Source organism: Phasianus colchicus, chromosome 9 (genome assembly GCF_987193195.1).
Source record: "Phasianus colchicus chromosome 9, bPhaCol1.hap1.1, whole genome shotgun sequence".
Taxonomy (NCBI): Eukaryota; Metazoa; Chordata; class Aves; order Galliformes; family Phasianidae; genus Phasianus; species Phasianus colchicus.
Genome location: NC_143444.1, coordinates 14,688,985 through 14,713,729, shown reverse-complemented (window position 1 = coordinate 14,713,729; position 24,745 = coordinate 14,688,985). Strand labels below are relative to the sequence as shown.

General features: G+C 36.4%; 1 protein-coding gene and 1 long non-coding RNA gene across 6 annotated transcripts in view; both read left to right on the top strand.

Annotated features, from left to right (window-relative positions):
- AGL (amylo-alpha-1,6-glucosidase and 4-alpha-glucanotransferase) overlaps window positions 1–2,363 on the top strand; it is a 41,485-nt gene extending 39,122 nt beyond the window's left edge. For all 5 annotated transcript variants that reach the window (XM_031614732.2, XM_090146277.1, XM_090146275.1 and 2 more), the window contains one exon: window positions 174–2,363. In XM_031614732.2, coding sequence (XP_031470592.2) covers window positions 174–291 — 118 coding nt within the window. In that variant the 3' untranslated portion in view covers window positions 292–2,363. The remainder of the gene's footprint in view (window positions 1–173) is intronic.
- Window positions 2,364–2,469: 106 nt separating this feature from the next.
- On the top strand, window positions 2,470–24,734 carry LOC149916834 (uncharacterized). The gene is made up of 4 exons (XR_016469205.1): window positions 2,470–2,718; window positions 24,198–24,291; window positions 24,385–24,473; window positions 24,640–24,734. It is a non-coding gene; the product is annotated as an uncharacterized LOC149916834 (long non-coding RNA).
- Window positions 24,735–24,745: the final 11 nt, after the last annotated feature.

Here is a 24,745-nt window from a genome sequence, read left to right as displayed (position 1 = left end):
GATCTCAGTTATTAAATAACATAATGTGACTGTAGGAATACAGGCATTGTTTAAGTTTCCCACTGAAATACTATTCTCAAAACTTTTATAATGTAATGTTCATTTCAGTGTGTAGTCTAACAACAATACTCTTTTTTTTGTTGTTGTTTGTTCTTTTTTCTTTCTTTTACCAGATCATCCTGGAAAGGGCTTCCAGAACTGACCAATGAAAATGGGCAGTATTGTCCTTTTAGCTGTGAAACTCAGGCCTGGTCGATTGGTGTTATCCTTGAAGTTCTTTATGACTTGTAGAAGTTTATTTTGATTGATTTTCATGAAACTTCTGTGGTCTTCTCATCACGGGGCATAAATGAACATTTCGCTTGTATAGCAACAGAAATGTCCTGCTTGCACTATCACTTAAACCGAATCCTGACTAGAAAAAATGCTGAAAGTCACTGGCTCCTATGCTGACTAATTATGTGGGGCTTGTTTCTCTTTAGAAAATAAGGTCATGACAATAAAGTAAAACTGCCATGCATATTTGATGCAGAAAGTTCTAGTAAGGAGCAATTTTAAGATTATGCACAAACTTACTTTAGGTAGCTATGATTTTTAGATTTGTCAAATCAAAATCTTACATGTAGCAAACTGGAGTGGTTCTTTACTGAGCTGAATGTATGAGGAAGAGCGCTCATGTTTTGTTTTTGTTTTTTTCTTTATCTCTTTAAGATTAAATGGATGTTTGCAAATACATGCTTAAAGACTAACCTTTCTGAATTTGGTATGCATTGAGCTACGGCACAATACATTAATACATTAATAAAGGCAGACTATGTCTGTTCAGCTGCATTAGGGATGGGCTTTTTGTACGTGTTCAGTTGAACACTCCATCATGCAACTACCAAAAGAAGTTTACACGTGAACTTTTCAGTTAAATATATATTTTAAAAATCTTAAACTACTCTTGAGTTAACTCCTGAGCAGTGATGAGATATCCTGTGATAATCCACTGATAAATTTATTTACATGCTGTGGGCCAAGCAGCAAACATTTCTTAATTTAAATCTGTTTTTCACTATAAGAACATAAGAAACATGCATGTGCATAAAATTCACTGCCTGTATGTCAGAGATGGCTACGTATCTTCTGTTATTGAAGATACATGGTCACTTCAGTCCTTGATTCTTAGTAAAATCCTGGCTCTGAAGCAAGTGGAGTTAAGGTCAGTAGGAAAATATATTAACCTACCCCTGGAGAAAATGAGGTTTCTAGACCTCTAAATTTCACCAGTAAGAATAAGCAAGCTAACTGTATGTGCAGTTCTGTGGGAATAGCATACAGTGAACAAGATGCAAAACACACATGTTGTTACATATTTTGACACCCTTACTGACTTCTGTTCGTTGTTCCCAGTCTGAGGGGGTGTCTGGCAGAAGTGCAGCTGAAATTACCATCTCTCTGCTTGTGAGTGACAAAAACAGGCAGAAGGTGACACTGCTGCTTGCATCATAAAGGGAAAGAACAAAACTGATGATGTATTTCTTGCTGTTGAACAACATTCTGAAAATAAAATATACACAGGATGTAATTAAAACAAACTATTATAGGACAATATTTTATCTGTGTTTTTAAGTTTGATTATGCTGTCTGAAGTAGAGTGCAAATGTGCTGCCTTCATCAGGGAGATGTTCCAGATGGATTTAAAGGCTAGTTAATAGACTGAAGACAGATGAACTGTAAGAGGTGGCTATATTTGCACTATTTATTTGAAAGGTTAATAAACTTATGAACTCCCTTACCAAAGTGTTCAGTACTTGAAATTATGATTGAAGATGGAGTATATTGCAGCAGCTCAACACCTGAGATGTAATATGTGGTACAGGAGACTTTTATTGGCATAATGTATGATAACTGTCAGCTGATCAAAAAATTTACTGAAATGTCAGGAGCAGGTTATGAGAAATGTTTTATATGCCTCTTACACACGAAAAAAAGTGATCTTTTCAAAATTCTTGTTAATGATTTTGAGGTTTATGTCTTACTATGTCACTAGAATTTGCAGTTTTCCTGGATAATATTTCCTTTGTTACATCAAGGTATGTTTTATAGCTTCTCTGGCACAATAAGTTGTTCTATCTGATAGATGTGCTTAGAGATGAAAAGTACTGAAGAGCTGTGCCTGGAAAACAATGTGCAACATGTCAGCTTGCTTACACTGGCAGTAACACTGTGTTGGGAACTCGCTCATCAAAATGTCCCTGTGCTGCTACAGGAAACTTCACTGCAGTGCAAACTCCTCTCCTGAAAGAGCGTGTATTTGCTAGTTTATTTTCTAATGTAATAGTAATATTTTAAAAGATAAAATTACCTGTGTACACAAATACATACGGGATATATGCTGGTTTATTATATGGTTTTGCGCTGGTAAATATAGCTCTAGTGTTTTAATATGAGGGAAAATTGATGTATAGCAGCAACAGAAGAAGAGTTAAGGTTCTCTCTAAATTTTTTTGTCTTTCTCCTTCTTCCACCCATCGACTGATTAACAGCAGTTCCAGCGCAGCGCAGTTAGGCGTTAGCTTTCTGCGCGCCACTTCTATCGGTCCCTAGCGATGCTTTACAAGGGGCCGCTGAGGGCGGGAGGCGCGGGAGCACGAGCGCGAGCTGAGGCACGGCTGCCCGCCTCGGCGGCGACAGGAGAGCCGTGGCAGCGCCTCGGAGCCAGCGGGCAAGGTGGTAAGCGCTAAAACTGGCCGCACCGCCACGCTCCAGGCGGCACGCACTCACGTCCGCCCCTTAGAGCGGCCGCGCCGTAGGTCGCTGCGGAAACGTCGCCTCCCGGCCGCGGGGAGGCTCCGCTGCCTCAGCGGGGACGGCTGGCGGCGTGCGGGGGGCGTTGTGGAAAGTGCTCTGGTTTTTGCTTTTGCCTGTGAATATTTGGCTTGGTGCGCAAACGTTGGAGCTTACGTACCTGTCGGTTAATGTAGCAGCGAGGAGGACTGCTGCTTATAGTCCGTGAGGTTTACCGCGTGCTTTGTATTTCGCAGAGGTTCTTGGTAAGCAAGGCTGCAGCCTGTCAGTTCTTGTGAGGGCACAGCTGTGGGCGGGATCTGTTTCACGCGGCCGAGCTTCCACGAAAACACCCCGTGCTTTTCAACCTGCATAAGCAGTTGTTTACAGTTTCTCCGCAGACTGTAGGCACAGCTGCGACTCAAAGCAGAGCTTCGGGAGTGTGTCTAGATCTGATGTTTCGTACTCTAGCTCTGTTGAAACCTTCTGGACTGCTGTTACACATAGGCTGCTTCGAAAAAGAAATGCATTTTTATACAATCATTCTGTGCCTTTCTGAATAGCGTGATTCATTTGCACGACAGATACAAGAATGCCTGGTTTCGCTTCCCATGAAGACAATACAAATCCATTCCTTTCTTTTAGACGCAAAATGTAGATTTGATAGAAGATAAAATTCTTTATCTTTTATCAGAGGAGAGATTGGGTCTTGTTATACACTTCTTTTTTCAAGGGTACACTGAGAAAGTTTATTGTACTATTAAATTAATTCATATAGATGTTGTCTATAAGAGCCCTACGTGCAGCCTATGTATGGAGAGGGGTATCTGCTTTAATAACGTATAGTGAAAGATTGGTGCCAAATAGGGGGGGCTTAGGAGGACTCATGACTCCTACCATAACACTCTGAAGTGTATGGAAATAATGAGATTATATTGCTTTAGCAGGAGTAGTGGGTCAGAGGGCATTAGCAGCTTAACAGTTGTCAAAATGCCTTATAGCATTGTTCTGAAAACATCTTGGAATAAATATGATTTTTAAAGAAGTTGATAAATTCTGGAGATATTGATGAATGGCTTAAATGTTGTGGGTGACATTTTAGAAAGCATCTCTCTTGAAAATATGGTAACCTAGAGACTAAAACCTCGGGCTGGCTGGAAGTAAATCAGTAGAAAATTGGGGATGGTGTATATACTAAGAATTACATAAATTTTTATTATAGCTGAAAAAATAACATTTCCTGCTTCATAGCAGAAGGCGGTGCCAGTTTGCAACACTCCATTGCTAAGTCTTGTGCAATTCAGTTCTCCAGCTCTTCCTTCTGAGAAAGACTCCGTGCTTCTGTGCAGCCACGTGTGCCTGTCTGTGTTGTAATGGCTGATGTCTCTGTTCCTACTCCCCCAGGTCAAGATTATCATAATTTTTAGATGCTTAGAAAATGTTTCAGTAATATATTTCTACATAGGGAATGAGGAAAGGTTTATGTCTTTGATTTGATGTTTTAAAGTATTGATTGAAGCTAATGAAGAGGTTTCAGTTTAAAAAGATCAGGAAATTGCTGACTGGTTTTGTCCTGAAGTCCAGAAATCTGTTTACAGAGTGGAAAATGCTTGGTTTTCAAGCCAGATATACATTACACATTTAATTTGTTTGCTCTGTAGTTCATCAAATTATTTTATAATTGCATTCATGTGTCTCCTTAGATGTTTTGTTTATATGTAAACATATTTAATATGAAACCCAAAAATAATTATACATTGAAGATCTTTCATAATAACAGTGGTAATTCTAACCTAAGTATTTTGCTATGCAGATTTTTTTACGGCATTCAGCTCATGAGTTATTGCAGATTGACTTTTGTTTGATTTTGGCTTTAGGCACCTTTACAAACAGCACTTACAGTAGAAAACAGAAGACTAAAAGCTATTGTTTGCTCCAGGGTTGAAGCCTGTATTGTGATCAGGTGCATCGTCATGGTAGGTTCTTTAAAGTAGGCCTGCACAGCTGGTTTTTCCTTCCATGAAGTGGAAGGTCAGTACCTCCGGGGAGTCTAACGAACAGATGGTGTATTCTGATGTGTTGCCAAAAGATTTCATACTGTGCATTTATCAAATTGGAAAAAACATTTTCTGTAAGAATATTAAAAGTTAGTTGGTAATGAGGAGTAAGTGTTAAAAGTTTTGCTCTTCTTTGTTGTTGGGAACAGAACAGTTGTTGTTTCTGCTGGAAGGTTAACTAGAGAAGGTTAGAAGTTAAAACATTCAAAAAAAGAAAGGTTTAAGTCTGGCAGCTGAGATAGAAGCTTTGAGTCAGGCAATTAAACCTCAAATTTTGATGCATATTTTGTATTTGTGGTGAATTAACTGCTCTAAACTGAAAGTTGCTGTGAAGTGGAAATTCAGAGCTCCATTTCTTCTTCCTCCTCTGTTACTTCATTTAGCGTAAAAGGCCCCATTTAATTGGGGTGTTTGTTGTGTTCCACTTTTGGTGCCTGAGTTCAAATTATGAAGCACATTTTTTTGTTGTTGTTGGGAAGGAGAGGTGCAGAATTGCTAATTGAAAGGGATTTGTTAAAATGGGAGGCGGAACCTCTATTTTAATCTGGACTGCTTCACTGCAGAGCAGCCTTTTGCTTGATGGTCAGCAAATCCTTCTGGGTAGAGAGGAATGAGGTGATGGTTAGGGGCAGCGTACAAGAGAAAGGCCTATGAGGATTGCAGGGAGGGATCAGGAGGATGTTGGCGTAGCTCCAGAGTGTTTCAAGTGAAGGAAGCAGGAAGGAGGCAGACCTGGTGTCCTGTGTGGCAGCATGTTGCAGCCTGTTGTTTAACAGGATTACAACAACGGCTTATCGTATCATAGACTTTGGAAATAAAAGGGCATTTTATCTTCCACAGTACTTGTATTTTTACGTGTGTAGTAGTATTTTAGATTGTCACGTTTATGTTGTATGAATGAAAATGCTTAGCAGTTTCTAATAGATAGGGAGAGCTCTGCTTTTAGTTAGTTTCATGCTCAAAAGGCTTTCATTAGAATGATTTTGGCAAGTAAATTAGTATTTCATATTTAGCTCTTCATCCATTGTATAATCTCACTGAAACTATTGAGCTGATGTTCCATGACTTGTTTTAATGTTTCTTTGAAATAATCCTTTTAATATTGTTTTGTTATTGTTGAAGGTTTTTTTTTTTTGGGGGGGGGGGGGGGGATTTGTGGAGATGAATTCTGAGATGAGGCATCTGAATACAAAAAGATGGGGCTTGGGTTACAGCTTATAAGAAAACCCTGCAGATAAACTTTTTTCAACAATTTTAAAACTTTAATTATATTTTTTAGTATGGTTAGAAAATAATTTAGGGTTTCTTTTTCTGGTTTTACTTATGCTACAGTCATTATAATTGTAGGTGCATTTCCAGATTCACTTCAATTGCACAATGGTTTTCATCCTTGAAAAATAGGTACTTTCCTGTTGGAAGCTCAGAAGAAAAAGAGCCATAGAGGCTGAAAAAAATATTTTCCACATGAATGTGGTCAAAACTCTGTATTATTTTCTAAGCCCTATTTCAAGCTCTTCAATTAGTTCACTATGATATTTTATTGGACTCTCAACTTGTCTACCCTTCACTTCACCTTCTTCGTTATAGTAAATATACTCCTATGAATTTCTCCCAGAAATCATTGAACTCTGTGATGACATAAGTGCTACATCAAACCCTAGGGTTTTATGTGCTTGAACTTCCCATTTTAGAGTCTCTTAATATCATACACAAAAGTGACTCACAATACTAATTACAATAATAGTAACTTTTGTCTTAGAGAATGTTCAGAATTAACTTCATGTTTTTATTTATGATTATATACTTGATGGTAATAAATATACTCTTTCAATGTTTGATGTACGTGTTTTCAAACATGAGGGAAAAAATAGAAGTGAAGGATACAACATTGTAAGCATTTTTTAGTATCAATGCTTTACTGTATGTTACATTACATTATAAATTTGGTATGAAACTCAGAGAAAGCTTTGAAATTCTAAGTAGCTGTGACAGTAATTAGTACATACCACTAACACTAGCTTATTTTCATTTTCATTAGTAAAGGTTAATGTATGTTTTGAGCTAAATTAGCTGAAGAGATGCTTGCACAATACGTTAAGTGTCTCTGTGGCATAAGTTTCCTTTCTTGGAAAACTGTGGCCGTTGCACCCTGAGAACTTTTGGTGTCCTCAGGACATCTGGAAGTGCGTGGCAGCTGTGCTAGCTGGTTAAAGCACTTCTTTGGGAGCAGTTTGGATTTGGTTCTACAGTTCCATCATTTTCACTGTCCCTCTCAGTTAATCAGTAATCCTTTTATGCTGGCTAAAATAATCTCCTAGCCAAACTGCTGTTTGGCCAAAAAGACGTAGTCTAAGCAAAGAACCATCACTCTTGCTGCTCCTGTTGGTTGGGATCTCTAAATATTGCTGCTTCCGTTGCCAGTGGTACAATTAACAGCAAATGTTGTTTTGCTTTTGTTGTCACTTTGTACCTCATGTTAATGAGTTTGTAGGTAATATACGTTGTTACGTTCAGCAGAACTCAAACATTTAAAAACAGAATGTCAAGAGTTACTTTCCATTACATACAGTTTCGATTCTGCCTGCTCAGATCATGCCCAACAATGTATCAGTAATACCAGTATTTTTCTATGAGCTGTGCTCATCAGGAGTTACTTATACCTGTGCTATTAGCAGGATTATCTTAAGAAGTGCTGAGACTTTGGGTACACCCTCTGCATGTGCCTCACTTGTAATCTTGCTGTCCGCCTGTCAGGGATTGTGCAGCAGTTTACACCATGCCCAGTCTCATGACGTTTTGCTTTGCAGTAGGTCTTGAGGTCCTCATGTGGATGTCTTTAGCTCATTGCCTATAGTTAATGACTTAGCCTACTTAGCTTTGCTCTTGTACCTGTCATGTCTATCATGTTTAGCCATCGGGAAACCTCACAACCTGTGCTCTGACCTAACAGCGTACAGCTGATTGGACTCTGGGACATAAGCTACTGGCTGAGTTCTGAAATGTCACATAGTTTTCTAAAGGTCCAGAACGGGTCTGTCTCTTGATCGTTAGATGGCAATATCTGATGAAGTACTCAAACACTCATCAGATGACTTTGTGGTGTTATTTGTCCTGCTTCATTCTGCAGAAAATTTCATGGCATGTAAGGGGCTGGTGTATGAAATTTATATTTCACTTCAGTGCTGGAATATATATATATATATATATTCAAGATGATTCCATAATCATCTTATGTTGGTAGACAACAGGTTTATGTATTCTGAAACAAAAAATAATAATAATAGTTATATTGATATTACTGGAAGCAACGAGCTCATCTTGGCTCTTTTAATTTCACATTGATGGAGGAATGGTTGGAAATGTTTAAAAAAAAAAAAAATCTCATAAATTAAAGCTGAAGTCTGAATTTTGTGACCACAGATGTGAAGTTGAGTATCTGGCTCCACAGCTGAACTCTGTGGATTACCTAACTGCAAGACTACTCCATTGCTTCTTTCTGACTGGTGACACGCTTATTACATGTTTTCCTTTTTACCTTTTCAGATCCCATTATTCATTTCTTTTATCCTTTTATTTGCACTTAGTTTGAATTATTGTTGAAAGCTATAGGCAGTGACCTAATTTCAAGTATGCAATTAATATCACTCATTGCGACTCTGGACATGGCTTAACCCTTTAAAGTAGGCATATTTATGTGTAGGTTATACAAACAGAGGCAGGAGTATGGAGCTATAGCAAATAGTTGAGTTTTTGCAGAAATTCTCAATCTGTGAAATGCTATAGGATGGTAAATCACTGATAGGTGGTCCTTAGACATCTGACCGCTAATTGACTCTTAAATATTTTCACTTCTTAAACCTACTTAAAAGACATATGAAGTATATTTATTTTCCTCTTTCTTGTCGTTGCAGTTCCTAAAATGATGCTTTCCTTTTGCTCAAGAAACTCATACTAAGTGTGAAAGTCTTTAAATTATTAGCTTACATGAATACTTCTGCATAAGGATGACTGTGCAATTACACCTTGTACTCAACATAATGTGGCACTATAACCATCATTTAGGCTATCAGTTAGGCTATGTATGCCATATAATACACTTGCATTCGAACTTACTGGAAAAAAAAAATCATTCTCTAAGGAGTCTGTTTAGTAGATGGAACATCAGACCGGGAGAACTCAAGAAAGTTGATTTCCAAGTCCTTTCAAGCTAAACCTTTACCTGATTGCAGTGATCTGATGGCTGGATAAGTCTGGACAGTAGATCATTATTGCAGAGCAAAAACACAAAAAAGTTCTGGAAGAGGATCTAAAACTTGGATTGGTCAAACTTTCCCCACACTAAGTTATTATTCTGATTTTTTTATAAGCTGACGCACCAGAGATCTAGCATAGCTGTGAGAAACCCTGTACCATCAGCCTTCATGTTCAGCAGATTCTCCATGGAACAATTAACTTCTCAGTATTCATAGAATGGTTTGGATTGGAAGGGACCTTTAAGATCATCTGTCTTCCTTGACACCATGTTCTGCAGCATCTCTTATGCCTATTCAAAACTGAGTCTGGTATTTCTGGGTCTTCACAATGCTGTGTTTAGCATTTATATAACTCTACAAGTTGCAGCAAGAGTGGGAATTTGCGCAATAGAGAAAGCTTATTCTAAACGTGCTTTTTAAAATTAACATGAGTACTTCTTCGTTAGCATAAGAGCAGAATATGAGCCAACAGTAGTAAAGACAATGGAGAAAACACAGCTTTGAAAGGGTTGTGTTTGTTTTTTTTTTAATAATGATTTAAATATAGTCATCAAATTAGAGAACTAAAAGCAGTTTTGCTTGGTCTTGAACATTGCATCAGGCTGCTGAACAGTAACCAAAAAGATGAGATTTCCATGTATTGTCTTGTTTTAACTGGACTAGGAAGATCAAAAATTAAGGTTGCCCAGCTCTCCCATCTTGTTCAGAGCAACGCAGTTGTGTATTCTTAAAATAACTTAATCTAACTTAAACTTATACCTGTACAACATTACTTCATTTTCCTGTAAATACTGATCTATTTTGAAACTCTTTTATCCTCAACTGCTACGTAGATAAAACATGTTTTTATTTATTGAACTTGATTTTCTGAAATGCTAGTATTGTGATGATACATACTAGCAAATACATGTATATATTTATATGTGTGCATAAATACATACCTGTGTGTGTGTGCTGATACCATTGTACAGACTTAGCATGACTTCTCCATGGTCTGGAAGGCAAAAAATAGCTGTAGCATGTAATTATCTTTTGGGTGTGTAGCGTTTAAATGTGAGCCTGTCAGAAAAAAAAAAAATTAGAAAAACTGATTTATGTTAGCAAGACAGCATTGTGCAGTGTTTCTGGAAATGCCAAATTTTGTGCTTTGTATAAACATAAAATGTGTCATGGAGCTCCGTTCAATTTTTCAGCAATTTGTCTTGCATCTCATGGTATAGAAGGCTTTTACACTCTCCATGGAGAGCTTTTAAGTCATACTCAGAGAGGTTAACACCTGGTGCTTCTTCACTCTTCCACTGGAACGCTGTGTGGCTCTGACTGTTCTTTCCATTGGAGTCACCTCCTTCTCCTCCTCCCTGTCCTCTGGCTAAAAAGAGGAGAGGATTATTAGCAGAGGAATGCAACACTTCCAATTTGACACGTAAGTGATAATTGCTGCATTCCAAAGAGATTACAGCAGCAAACTCAGGGAGTTGCTTGTACCTTAGGTGAAGAGAAAGCATAGTTTCATTTCAGAGCTTGTAAACACTCAAGTTATAAATCATGTTTAGTGACACTTAATACACTTGAACTTTGCTTTTTCTACTCCACTGGAAAGCCAAATAAATAGTTACTTGCTTCCTTGAGTGGCCAGCTTCTCACACTTTTCCCTACCAGTCATAAAACAAAGTAATTGTTATGATGTCAGCTGTTTCCTTTTCCTCATCTTGTTTTCCATTACATAACTGTAATTACTATTGATTATACCTAATTAGATTCATTGTGCTTCAAAGACAAAATACCTCGTGTCTGCCTCCAGAAGGTGATAATCATATGTTTAGGAATAATAAGTGATAGCAAGAGACAAGGGGACAATTGGATGGAAAAAGAGTGGCCACTTAAAAACAAACAAACAGAAAATAAGCCAACAACACTAAACCACAATCTTTACCTTGGTTAACTTGTTAGATGTTTGTAATAAAGTAAACTGTGAACTCAAACAATTTTTATGAAGGATATATGAGAGCAAGTGCTACTAGTGTGAAATGCTTTACTTGTCTATCTCTGAAATCTTTTAAATCTTAAGGGCAGCTGTATTTATCCGATGTACAGAGCATGTACACTTCACCACTCTTGCAAATGGACTGTCTTATACATACCTTCATCACACACTTCCTCAGTTTCACAGGAAGTTTCCCTGTGAGCCGTGCTTTCCTGTAAACAGGATCTGTCCTCAAAACAGATTATATGATGTGTGTATTGATTGCCATTCAGTGAGAATGACTAACAGAAGCTAGATGCTTTAGTTACGACGATGAAGTGATGGGCATGCTTGGGATAACATTGGTAGGCATTAACAGACTATATCCCAATCAAACAATTGCAAATTGGTAAGTACATGTGTCTGAAAGTGTAACTGTACTAAATAAAGCAAGGAATGCTGTTGCCTCCTCTCTCTACCAGCAGTTTTTCCCTAGTCCTATAAAATCTTAACCATTAGTGCCTCAAGCATACAGAGATATTATTGCTGTCAAGTTAAGCATGTTGTTTGAGAAAAAGGCAAGCCTAGCTTGTATGATAAAAGTTAAATGCTGAAGGCATTAGATATACAATTAGACTTGAATGTTATTTTAAAACCCAGGATAACATTGGATCCAAAACTCAAAGCAAAAATATAGCACTTTAAAGTAAGGTTTATTGTTAAGATCTTTATATGAAATGCATGAACCCAGTGCTATCTTTTTCTGAGTAACACTGCAAGAGTGATAAACCATTTCTATCAAAACAAAATGTCATGTACCAGCGAAGTATAGAGAAAAGTGTAAATCAACTCTGCATGCCTAATAGATGAAGCTTACGTTTATGCTAGCATCTAATTCCAATTTGATTAAATTTTGGTGTTTCAGCCTTTAGTCAGTACTCCAATACAATATAATTATTCCTTTTCAAACTTCAAAGATGTCTTCAAAACATCACAATCAAGCTCATGTTTCATGTTATACCTTTCTTGTATTATGTTATATGTTTATCGTATTCTTTCCTGTTTTCCAGTCTCAGAAGAAGCAATCCTTTTCTGAATCTAAATTCTGAGGCCAATTTCAAGAAAAAAAGAAGAGTTTTCTCAGAGGTTGCACAATCTCTATCCTTGGAGGTTTTTGACACCCAACTAGATATGACCCTTAGCAAGGTTATGTGATTTGACTTCACATCCGTAATCCAACAGATGCACATGGCGTTGGATTACAAATTTCCTGCAATCCATTGCCATCTGAATTATTCTATCATTTGTAATACTTCCATCTGTTGCTATTCTATCTATTGCTATAGGAATAAAACAACAACAACAAAAAAATATATATAGGTGCACTATTTTTATATTTACTGTAATAATAATAAATAGTATTATTAATAATTATAATAAATACTATTTTTTTTATATTAAGTAAGTAAATAAGTAAATAAGAGGTGTTGTCATATTCCAGGATAGAATGCCCCACAGGAATTTCTAAGCAAAACAAATCTGTGCTTGACTTAAGTTGTCATGCATGTTTTACTTTTTATTTTTTATTTATTTCAGATATGATTCCAGCTTTGCTTAGTATTTTAAAACAAAATGGAAAACTGTTCTAATCTTGGGAAACTGACTGTAGTAAGTAGATTACTTTTCTCCTTTTGGTAGAGAGATTTTAAATTCATTGTGAAGAAACATGTTAAGAATTCTCAATAGAAATTGTTGTGCTGGTATTCCCTTAATGAAGGGGTGGAACTTCACCTCCTTCTGCCCTTGAAAGTGAAAACTCCATGCAATCTTAATGATACAGCATCATGAGAGCACATCTTGTGGTGACTTCTCACTGCTACATGGATGAATGGAAGATCTTGGTAAACAGTCAAAAAATAATGTGAAACTCTCTAGACGTAGTCTGATTGACTCTCATCCCAGTTCTGGCATATCAGGAGGAGACCCTTAAATATTAAACAACAAAGATCAGCTGATTCTACTGAGAAAGTCTGTAGCTAAACAGATTATTTTTTGGGTTGTCTAATGCCTTGCAAGTCCAAGTCTGAGCACTAATGTATTTGTATTTAGATAATATGCCCCCAGCTGTTCTTGTCCTCAGTGTAAGCAGTCATAATAGCAAGTCATTTTTATTTATTTAAAAGATTTCTTCTTGTTGTTACCAACTTAAAGAGTCTAAATGAAATGTTAATGTTGAAAATGTTAATTCATTATCCTGTGAAATTTAAAATTCTTTAAAATAATCATTCTAGTGGAAATGCAGCCCAATAGATATGTGTAACATCTCCATGGTACTCCCTCACTATAGTTTATCAATAGCCTTCTTCAAAGAAATACGAAACAGAAATTTTTCACTTCAAGAAATCACCTAAGTGAGCTTTAAACCAATTAATGAAACAACGGCCAGGCTTTGAAAAAATCTGAAGTCATGTACATTTATGCAAAATGTGAATTAGAGATCTCTTTTTTGAAGACAGTGAAGCTGGGATATGTAATTTATTTCTCAAAAATAACCAGACTCATGATGGTAGTGTTTCTAAAATCTCAAAACACAATTATCTCTTTTCTGGGTGCTATCTTTCTTTGACTACTTTGTTGTCAATGGTTTTCGGTTTTTTTGTTTTGTTTTTTTGTTTTCTGAAAATACACTGTTAGTACAGTGAGAATGGAACCCCTCTGAGAAAAAAGGCCATAACAAACATGTTTTCTTTTGTTATTCTTTCTTCTGTGGTTCTAATTGCTGCATCTCTGTGGTAAGACCTGTCATACAGATCATCATATTTTAAAATGGTTAAATAAAGTCAAATTATGTAATCTTAGAAATGTTAGAAAATGTAGGAACAATCCAATAATAGTCACTGTAGATAAATTTAAAAGTTCTACAAATTTGAATTATATATGACTTAGAAAAGCTTAGTGAACATTCAGGTAGAAATTGCCTTTCCTGACTGTTGATTTTGTACATTTGTTTTAAAAGTATGTAAAATTGGTGTTAATGTCAGGATTATATGATTGCTTATGCAGTAATGTTCCCTTCACAGACTGGAACTATCACAGGTTAAGGGTGTGAAGAAAGTACTGGCTGCCAGCAATAACAAATCTTAGTTATCTGAGATGCACTCATGTCTAAATGTGAAAGTTTGAAGTAGCTTACGCTCAAGAAATAGTTCTAGTTCCAAGTCTTTCCGAAATCTTCATCTATATAACTGAGTTGGTTGAGCCAGCCAGTTTTTTCTTCTGCTGCTTCAGAAGAAACAAATGCAGATTGTTATTGACAGCTACCAATCTAATCATGTTCAGGCGTTGGTATGCAGCACACTTCTCATAGATGATCAATAGAGAATAAGCATAGCATTTGCAGTGTAAGTTGACTCTTCCTGTGTCATTTGTGTTCTTCCTCATCATTTTTTTAAATACATTTCCTATCATGTAACTGTCAGATGCTTTGGATAAAACTGCTTTTGGAACTGCAAAAATAGTTTGGATACAAAGTTGAAAATGAGTTACAATGCAACTCCACCCAATCAAGCCCTTGGAAATATGCATCACAGGACTGATTTCAGTGCAGCAAGCTATCTGCAGAAATGGTAACAGGCATTGCTCAAGCCTGTCACACCTAACTTCTTGTTTCCCAGGCCGCATCAATAAATAGTCTTTGCATGTGAAAGTTTATCCACACCTCTCCTGTTCCCTTAATTGTGGGCATAGAAGGGTCCTTCATGTAGACTGACAGACAGATTGAAGCAGACGCCCTCCTATTATCATAATACCATGTCCCACTTGATATGCTTATAAGTTGGAAGTATCATTACTGTTTCAGTACTGGTAGTGGCATTGCTGCTATTTGTTCCCAAGCTTCATTTTTTGGAACCTGGTTTTGAGTACCAGAAAAAGGACACCATCAGTTAATAATACACTTTCTTTCACATTGTTTAACCTTGAATTATTTTTTTAGTAACTCTTTTACTGGGGAAAAAGAAGAGGTATTTGAAGATTCTGTGCCTTTAGATTTGCTTCTAATCTTTGTTCTAATACCAGTGTTGCTTTTTACTGAACTTCTCTATAGGTTATTAGTGATTTCCAGTCTTACTATGTGAAAGTACATTAGACCATCTTAGAGTATATGTCATGCTTTTAATTTTTATTCTTCATTAACACTATAAATTTGTAGGTTTCACTGGTTTTCCATATGTCAGGCAAACCAATTATTCAGGCTTCATTTTTTTCTATCCTAAACTGCAAAATAATATTAATAGGTGATAGGTCATTAGTTAGGAGGTAATTCAGGTTACCAAGGTGTGTTATAAAGACCCCAGTAGTCCAATTCAAGGTGAATACTTTGGTCTAGAACTCTGCAATGCAGCGAATAACTTGCTTTACTGACCCTTGAAGAGCTTAGAAAAGTTTGTGGTCTAGAATTATAATAGTTCAGTGTGAGCTTCTGGAGCACAAAGCCAGGAAAGAGTAGATATCGATATCCTTAGGGTGCTGCCAAATGTACTCCTAAAGTTAATTATAGGGTAAGCCTAATGAAGCTGTTTCACCATATCCTGTTTTCAACACAAAGAACTCCTTCTCACAAATCCCTCCCTCCCAAATCCCTCCCCTTTCCACCTACGTGTGGAGTCAAAATAAATGTGCTGTGACATTTTGGAATCAGAATGCCACTGGGGTTGTGCTTTCTGTTTTAGTTTCTAGGTTGCTGTAGTTAAATATTGAAGACTGAGTCTTACATAGATGTTATTTTTAGCTGCCTTCCATCTTTTTGTCCTTTCCCTGATTTTAGACACTAAAATGTTTTCCACCATTCCTGTTCGCTTTGGTAGAAAATCAGGATTGTACTGGACCATTATTTCTTCAAGAGCGGAAGGGTTAAACCTGCTCCCATGTTGCAATAGTAACTCACAGTAGCTCTGTATTCCAGACTTTGCACCATGGTGAAAAATGTCTGGCTCAGCTATACTGCATCCTGTGTACAGAATCTACATCTGATATTGCTCACATTTCAGAAAGAATTAAAAGGACTGATTAAAATAAGAATCTACCTAGGTGTTTGTGCTTGGAAATGGTTAGAACATATACTTTCTGTTCTAGCGGCACATAGAAAACATTTCTCTAATTTACCGTTGTTTGCATTTCTTAAATATAGTGACAATTATAGGAAATTACTACATAGTTGTTTGAAAGACTTCTCTCAGCCACTTAGAAGTTGTTCAGGTTGTCATTTCCACAATTACATTTTTGCCCAGTTTCCTATCTATTGTGAGGGGGTTTTGCAGCAGGAGTCTACTCTTATGCTAGCAAAGCAAAAGCAGTGAGGTGATGTCGAGGATTACAAATTTAGCCTTGAAAATATGAGGCTTAAAAATAGTAGTTTCTGTCCTCAGTCTTTAAAATACAGATAAAATTTTCTTTTTCTTTTTATATAACTAGAATGAAAAGAAGAAAGCCGATAAACAATCGCTTCTCAGGCTAAAGAGATTGGCTATTGAGTTATGAGAACTGATGTTACTGTGTTTCTTCAAATACTTCTTTTAAAATTTATTTATTTTGCAAAAGCCATCAAATTAATTTGAATTTTCTAGTTGGTTGTTTTTTTTTCATTCCAGTTTATTTTCATAAATCTGCTACAGTATACTGGGGAAAGTGTATATACTAAAGCTACGTTTCTGTACTGAGGGAACGAGGATAAATTTACCATTAACTAAGAGGTCATAAAATCTTGTGATGTCTCAGCCAGCATCATAGTAATTTAAGGGACATCCCAGTTCCAAGGGCTCCAAGTCATCACCACACGGGTCAGAGTCAGCCATTGGATTTTGGGTTTCACCCTTCCAACAAAGCAGCTCAAATAAAAGTCATTTGAACACTTTCAAAGTATAAATTATAAACATACAAAACTTTAAATAGCTTGTGGCTAACCACACAAACATCACCTTTTCAGATTTGTTATATATGTGAATTGTAAAGAATATTAATTTTCCTACTTTAAAACTTTTATAATCTTACATCACAAATATGATTTACAATGAAATTTAATTTTTGTGCTGTGATATTATTAATTTCCTATGGTTACCTACTAAACACCTAATGTGATTACAGGACAAAAGGAGTAGGCTTCATTCAAACAGTAGTTAGGTCAATGATCATATTGCTACGTATGATTTGCATTTGCAACTGTCTGTGTTGAGGATTTGCACTGCGAGAAAGATGGAAAGTTGATGATTTTCAAAGACCTGCTTGTTGTGCTGAAAGGCCATTTTATACATCTGAGCATGGCATAGAGTTTATGCATTATAAGAGTTCTACAGTGCTGGCATAATAGTTTCTGTAGTGACAAGGTATGGTATACTCTTACTAAGTTCTTATAATTCCAGTTAGATGGAAAAAGAATCAACTGGAGAGTGTGAGAATGAGCTGAGCAGCGTATGCAGTGTTGTATCCTTTCTTCCATTCGTATAGCTGAATATGAATGTTAAGAGCAAGATTTAGGGCAAAATCAACTTTTTCTTTAGTTTCTTAGATGCCTCTTCACATTTTCCCAAGTTTTATGAAATCCGAATTCATGAAACTCATACGCATTCGTCTTCCTAACATTTTTTTTGAGAAGAGTTATGTATTTTTACTATTTTTACATGCTAATTGTATGCTACCTCATCCCTGTAAAATCCTTCTTTGAGAATTTCAGTAGAAGAAATAGGCCAGAATTTAATAGTCTCCACCTTGCCCATTCTGGTTTTTCCACTCCCAGCTGTGGAAATGCAACCTCAGTCATGCCAAGCTCGCATTTTTCTGTGCTGATTGGTAGGCTCTGATGACAGGCACTGCCTACTGAGTCAAAAGTAGGGCTCATTTTCAGTTGAAAATGTCTGTTATTGTAGTAAGCAGCTGTAGGCTTGTACAAATCTGTCAGTGATGTCTGTTTGTACATCATTGTTGGTGCATTCCTTGTTCAGGAATCAAATATTTGGAGCTTGTATGATATGATTTCATTTCAGAGCTGCAGATTCTAAATTCATAGAAGACAATCCCTAGCTTTGGTGGATGTTTGATTTCATATATTGGATAGGCCTTGTCTCAGTGCACCTATTTTATGACAATTTGCAAAGCAGGTTACTCCTGAACTACAGTTAGTGTGAGGGCTTTTCATGGGTTTAATGCTCTCTCCTGTGGCATATCTGCTATGGTTTGTCATGCAAGATAACTGAGCATTTCAAAAAGCATGTATATTAAACAAATCCTTGTCACAAAGTCTTTTCAGAGCACAGAAAAAAAAAAGCAGAAAACAGCCATAGTCCCAGAACAGTCCTTCAGGTATTTCTACATCTAATTTAACTTAATCATTTGTAATTGTCTTCTGCTTACAATGCTAAATGTTGCTACTAATAGAATTTGCTTTATTCAGATACTACCAAGCAATAACAACCATAGCAGTCCTGTGTTACAAATTCCTATTTCAGTGCTCATTTATGGCTGAGTTATTGAAAACTGAAAACTGTATAGTAAATGGTAACTTTTTCTTCTGTTGGGGCTTGACTATTTCGTGTGTGTTTCCAAGGTGCTGGTGGTAGAATGAATATTCTAACCTCCTGGCCTGCTGACCTCTTCTAAATTATAACAGGTCTCTTGTTCTAGTTGGGTTGACAAGAATTCAAAAGTGCTGCTACTTACAAATCCATTTAAATGACATCTTTTGGCTCCACTCAGAATCGATCACTTTGCAATCATACAGCAGTTTAATACACACTGGCATGATTTAGGATCTCCTGATCATTAAAAAATGTAACCAAAATGTGACTTTTTTAGCTGTGCTGCTGTGGAGGTTGCAGAATGGTGGAATTTTTAAAATCAATTAGATATATAATTGTCCTGTGTTTGACAGAATATTTGAACTTCCAGGATTTTTTTAAAACTAAATATTAATATCCTGTGTACAGATGTTTCCTAGAGGAAATTCAGTTGAAGTGCTAAGGCACTGTGAGCTTTATTGCTTTGATAGGGATTTTCTAGTGCCACTTAATATTACAAGATTTTTTTTCTGCAATGTAATCCTGTGAGAGCCATGAGAACCTTTAAGAATGTATTCTCTAGAAAATAATGTCCCTTGTATACTGCTCTCTACTACATAATACGGTTCAAATTGTTTGTTATTCAGAAATATGTGTTAGGTGAAAGTGAATGGAGATCCTTCTTCAAGTTGAAAAAAAAATTGCCTGCTATTTCCTGTAGATGAGGTATGGTGGGTATTGGTTGTGGATATCTTTTTTTTTTTTTTTTTAAGGTATCAGCAGTGAGGAAATACTTATTTACAAACTGTGTGTATAAACATATTTACCTTTTAATTTGAAGAGGACAACTACACTTTCACTGATGTTCTATCAGCATTATAGCAAAAGAGATGATTTGGCTGATGAGAACTCGCTCCTCATCACTAACAAACTGAGGACTGCTATGGAAACAGAAGTAAAATTTCAAATTGTTGCCCCTAAATAATTTATCAGTTATTTTGTCAGAATTAGTTATTTGGATTAGTAAGAGATAATCATGATATTGTTTGTGTGATGCTGGCCAAAGGGTGCATGAAAGTTATTGGTGTCACATTCTTTTCTGAATTAAAGGAAAGTAAACCTAAAACCTTTAAAAATAAATGAACAGAAGAACAACAGTAAGACTTGAAATATTAATAAGGAGAGTGAAGTTGAGCCATTGAAAATGAGAGCCTTTGAGAAGTTTGAGCTGCCCAGTATGCATGTCTACATTAGGTACCCACATCCACAGAAAAGTTCCAAAAACTGTTGTATTACTTTTGTTAAGAAGCTGAGCATCTACATTTCCCACTGACTTCATGGATTAAACAGTTTTCCCACATAGGTTTGCAGAATCCGTAGCTGTGTTCTCATTTAAGAGTATGGGAAAGGCAGATTGAGAAGTTCAAAGCAAAATGTTTTCTAAAATATGAAAGGAAAAATATCAACAAGGAACTAATATATGTTCTATCATCTACGACTGTTTTGTCATATAATGGGACATACTTGTCTGGAGCAAGTTTCAGAGCCCTTACACATGTTTCTAAGCCTTCTGTAGGCTGATACTTTTAGTTGGATTCCAAGAGTAGAAAAAAGAATGTGTCGTTCTCTGAAGAAGGTACCTCTTTTCACAGGCTTAGAAAGTGTTAACTTTTCACCTTTGGATTCCATAGTGTGCATAGATGCCTCAACTGAAGTAAACCACAAATTTCTTGGTAACTGATTCACTTGATTAGCCAGTCTTGTATGTGTAATGCATAATTATGATATTGATGTTACGAAGTGACTCTCCTACCACCTTCCCACCAACCATTATCATGCTATTACTGTTTATTCCAACAGCAGCTTCCTTCTGTCCAAGGAGCTCAGCACATTTCACAACCATTAAGCCTCCCAGTGAAATAGGTGAATATTATTATCCCATTTTCTAGGTGAGGCATATAGAGATTAATGACTTGCTAGTCACACAGGAAATTTGTGACAGAGCAATAGATGGCAGCTCCCCCAGCTCTTATGCCTACTGTTTCGTTCACAAAATAACTCTTCTGGCCCCCCAAAAAAGGCACTCCTGATTTTGTAGCAGCACTGCTAAATGCACGAACTGAGAAATTGGACTACTGAGTCAGTGACATAAGAAAACAGCAGCAGCTCTACTTATAATATAATGGAGGAATGGAGCTATAGAAGCATAGGAATGACATTAAGTTATGAAGATTGTAAAGATTGCACTAATCCAAACCTGAATTTGAAGAAAGTGAGGAAGGGAAAAGGTGTTTTCAGCAGTTTGGTATAACAGCAGCTCCCAGAAATTGAGTGTGGCCAGCACTGGAGAAATAGCTATTTATATATTAATCCGGTCTTGAGTCTTGAGCATGCCCATTCATTCTTGGGCTCCTCAATTTGGCTGTGGCTGTATTTCAGCATTTTTGTTTCAAGGGAGGAAAATGCAGTCTTCATTGTATGGGCCCACAGGATTTGATGTTGTTTTCTCAACTACAGTGTGGGGAAAAAAGCAGAGATCACGTCTTTGCCCATCCAGAAATTCCTTTGCTGTACATGATGAGGCCAACGTTTAATTGCTGACTCATGGGCTATGTTCAGTTTCTCAATTAACAGCTTAACACAGATAAAAGAGTGATATTTCTCTGTGCAGCACAACTAACTTCTGCTTATAGGTTAATCACGTTCTTCCAAAATCCACATTGACTATCTGTTATTGACCTCTTTTTATTTCACAGAATTGGTCACTCTATTTATTGTCTGTCATGTTGATCTTACAAAAAAGTCAGCATTTAGCTTGAAAATTGCTGTAAAAATGAAAATCTTCAGCATATGGGTTTTAATTTTTTGATATCACCCTTGTTCTTATTGACTATGAGGATTATGTGCTTACAGATTTAGCTCTGTAGTGTACCCACCTATACAGGAGGTGCTATTTGTGATTTCTCTCTGTATGTGTATAAATATGTTTATGTGTGTACAGAGTATGAAGAGAACTCACGAACCTTCTATCTGACTGATGTGTATTACACAGAGAAGGAAAATTGTTTTTTCTTTTTTTAGAAACTGGGAGTTCTAAATTTCAAGTATGTTCTGAGAGAAATTTGTACATATTCATATATAAAATAATTACCTTATGTATTTATTGTATAGTCTATTTGTCCACATTATCCTGCCTAGCTACAAAGTTTTAAATTAGAGGAGTCCATTAGGAGGAATTTTTGGCAGAGATGAAAGCAAGGTACAATCCAGGAGATAATCAAGATTCCTGAATGAAATAACAGAAAAGCTGTTAACTGAGATCTTGCTCATCCCAGTTCTCACCAAGACTGGCTATGTTTCTTTTAGTCAAGATTGGGGTAGAAGATGATACTTATGAAATCTTACAGGTGCTCCCTCTATGAAGGGAAAGGAGTTGAGTGAACTGCTCAGGGAGTGTCAGAGTGCTGACAAAGACTGACGCATACCATGTATGGCAGCAGACTTTCTGTATGACCTTGACCAAGTCACTTAATCCCTCTGTGTCTTGATTTCCTCATCTGTAAAGTTAGATAGTGATAATATTACTTCCTTACCTCAGAAGGAACTCTGAGAATTACCTCATTATTGTTTGAAAGGTGTGTTCAAAGGTGAATAGAAAGGATACAATGTAAGTGTTAATATTTGTTACTGGAAACTTGTACAAAATCAAATAATTTATTACTCAAATCCTGAAAATATATGTTGTTAACTGGCTTTTGCTTGGGAAGTTGATATTTTCAGAAACCATGTAAGTCCATCTGTCTTCCCTCTTGCCTCTGCTTCCTTTATGCATTCATGTTCAAGTAATTTTGCACTCGTTATTAGGTGAAATTAGCTTCTCTGCCTACAGGAAAGTATGCATCCTTCTTTAATGTCTGCTTTTTGGCTTCTATAAATGGTGGACCTTAGACCTCTGAAGCTAAAATCATGTTCTCTTACAAAAGAGCATCCTGTGTTGGTTTGGCATAAAGATAAATAGTAAACTTCCTGGTGGGTTACAGTGTTGTAGAAGTAGATCGTAGGGATCAACATCCATTTGGAAAACCAAAAGGACATGTGCTATAGTGACAATCTCCCTCTTGGGCTAAGAGTGAGTTACGTGATTATTAATACCAAATTAGTGCTATGTCTGGTCATGTAGTTGTGCAAATATCACGATTATAAGTTATGGATATTCAATTCCTTTTTTGTCAAGTAACCCAGAACTCAATTAGCCTAAACAGTCAAAACTTGTTAATGAATGTGCGTTATCAAAATAAGTTTATACCAACCTGTGTTTTGCTTCATGTAGCTATGGTATTTTTGACCCAGTACTGTTGGACTGCAAAGCTCTCTAAAGCTGATCATCACCAGAGCCTAGCTGCTCACTCACGAAAGGGCAATACCTGCACATATGCTACATATATGTACAGTGCATTTACTGCAGATGTCTCTCATTAAATTCTTTTCTTCAATCTGAATATAGAGTCTGGTAAATCACAAATGGTACTACTTACTGTCGTTTGTATGAAGTATTGCATAAGCTTGCAGCTACACCCAAAGACTCACCTTAAAAGTACATAGGGACAGTACCATTTGGTAGCTTGCACAACACAAGATAAGATGATGCAATGTTCGTATGTCACTGCTGTTGTATATGCTGTTCACATCAGGTGTTTCCCCTGAGAAACACATAAGCATGTGCCATCTGTAAGCCAGTCTTTTTCACCCTTATTCTGCTGTGTCAAAAAATAAAAATAAAAAAAAAATCAGTAGAAGTGGTTTGTTTGATCACTCCATTTCTATTCTTTTGTAGTCAAGTGAAATTTTTTTTAGTCACTAATTCTGCCAGTGACATCATCTAACCAAGAATTTCAGGGTGTAGGCCATTATTGTTACTTACAGAGTACCAGACTTGTATTAATGTTGGTTGGGTTTAAGTCAACCAGAAAAGTGCTAACATGAGCAAAGAAAATACCTTAAAGTGAACAAGGAATTTTAATATGTGAGAAATAGCAGTTTTAATATTTATTTCTGAAAAGTATGAATTACTATTTTGCTAAACTATTGGCTACAAATTTATCAAGAGTGCATTTAACGTATTTCCTTAGGAGCAGTATGAAATTCTACTGTATTATGTATTGATGTGTTGATGTATGTTTAAGAAGGGAATAACTGCAATATAGGAAGTATAATGTTTATCTATAAAGAAAAAAAATGTGGGAATATTTAGAGGCCTTGGAAACAGGATCTGAAGAGTGGCAAGGAAGAAAAATACTGTTTGTAAATAAAATGTAAATAAATGTCTTCATATCATTATGATAATTCACATAGCTTAGTAAGAAGGCTCAACAGTAAATTTAGATCACAAAAATGCATTTTTAAACTTCAGTTGAGTACTTTCCAGTTACTGAAAGTGTGTTGGAGGATTGCAGCTCAGGTAATTTTGTCTTAACAGCATAAATATTGTACAAACCAGTTTCATTTTGATTGTACATGTATGATACTTTCATTTAAATTGCAGAAATTTCCTTTTCATTTTTGAAGTAAGCATTAGGAAAGCAAATTTTATTTTTTACATTTATAGGAATTTTTCTTGACCTTCCCTTTCTGAGTGAGAAGAGAACGAAGAAAAGTTCTGGAAGATCTTTGAAGGGCATCTGGCAACTCAGAGGAGAAAAGTATGTTCAGTAGTATTTTTTTTCTTTGTATGAACTATGAATAACTCTGTGTGGGGGTTTCTCTCTCTTCCTGCTTATTTTATTGTTTTGTAGAATCAGTTCAGAGTTCTCCATGAAAGATGACTTGTTATAATCTCACATCTCCATATCCACAGACCTGACCTTTAGCAACATGATGTATAGTAAGTGATTTATATGTTGCTTGACTTCCACAGTTGATAGAACCTTATTCTTGGCGCAGTGCATACTTGTAATCTTACAAATCACACTGAGAGTTTGCACTTTTTATGGGCATTTCCTCTTGAAAAATTTTGGAGTAATTACTTATTGCCATGCTTCATCTGCTAGTGCACCTGAGGTATACAAGCAAATAGATTCTCAGTTCTGCTGCGAAGTCTAAGATACAGTGATTTATCAATACTGCATACTGGAAATACCGAAGCAATTTAGTAAG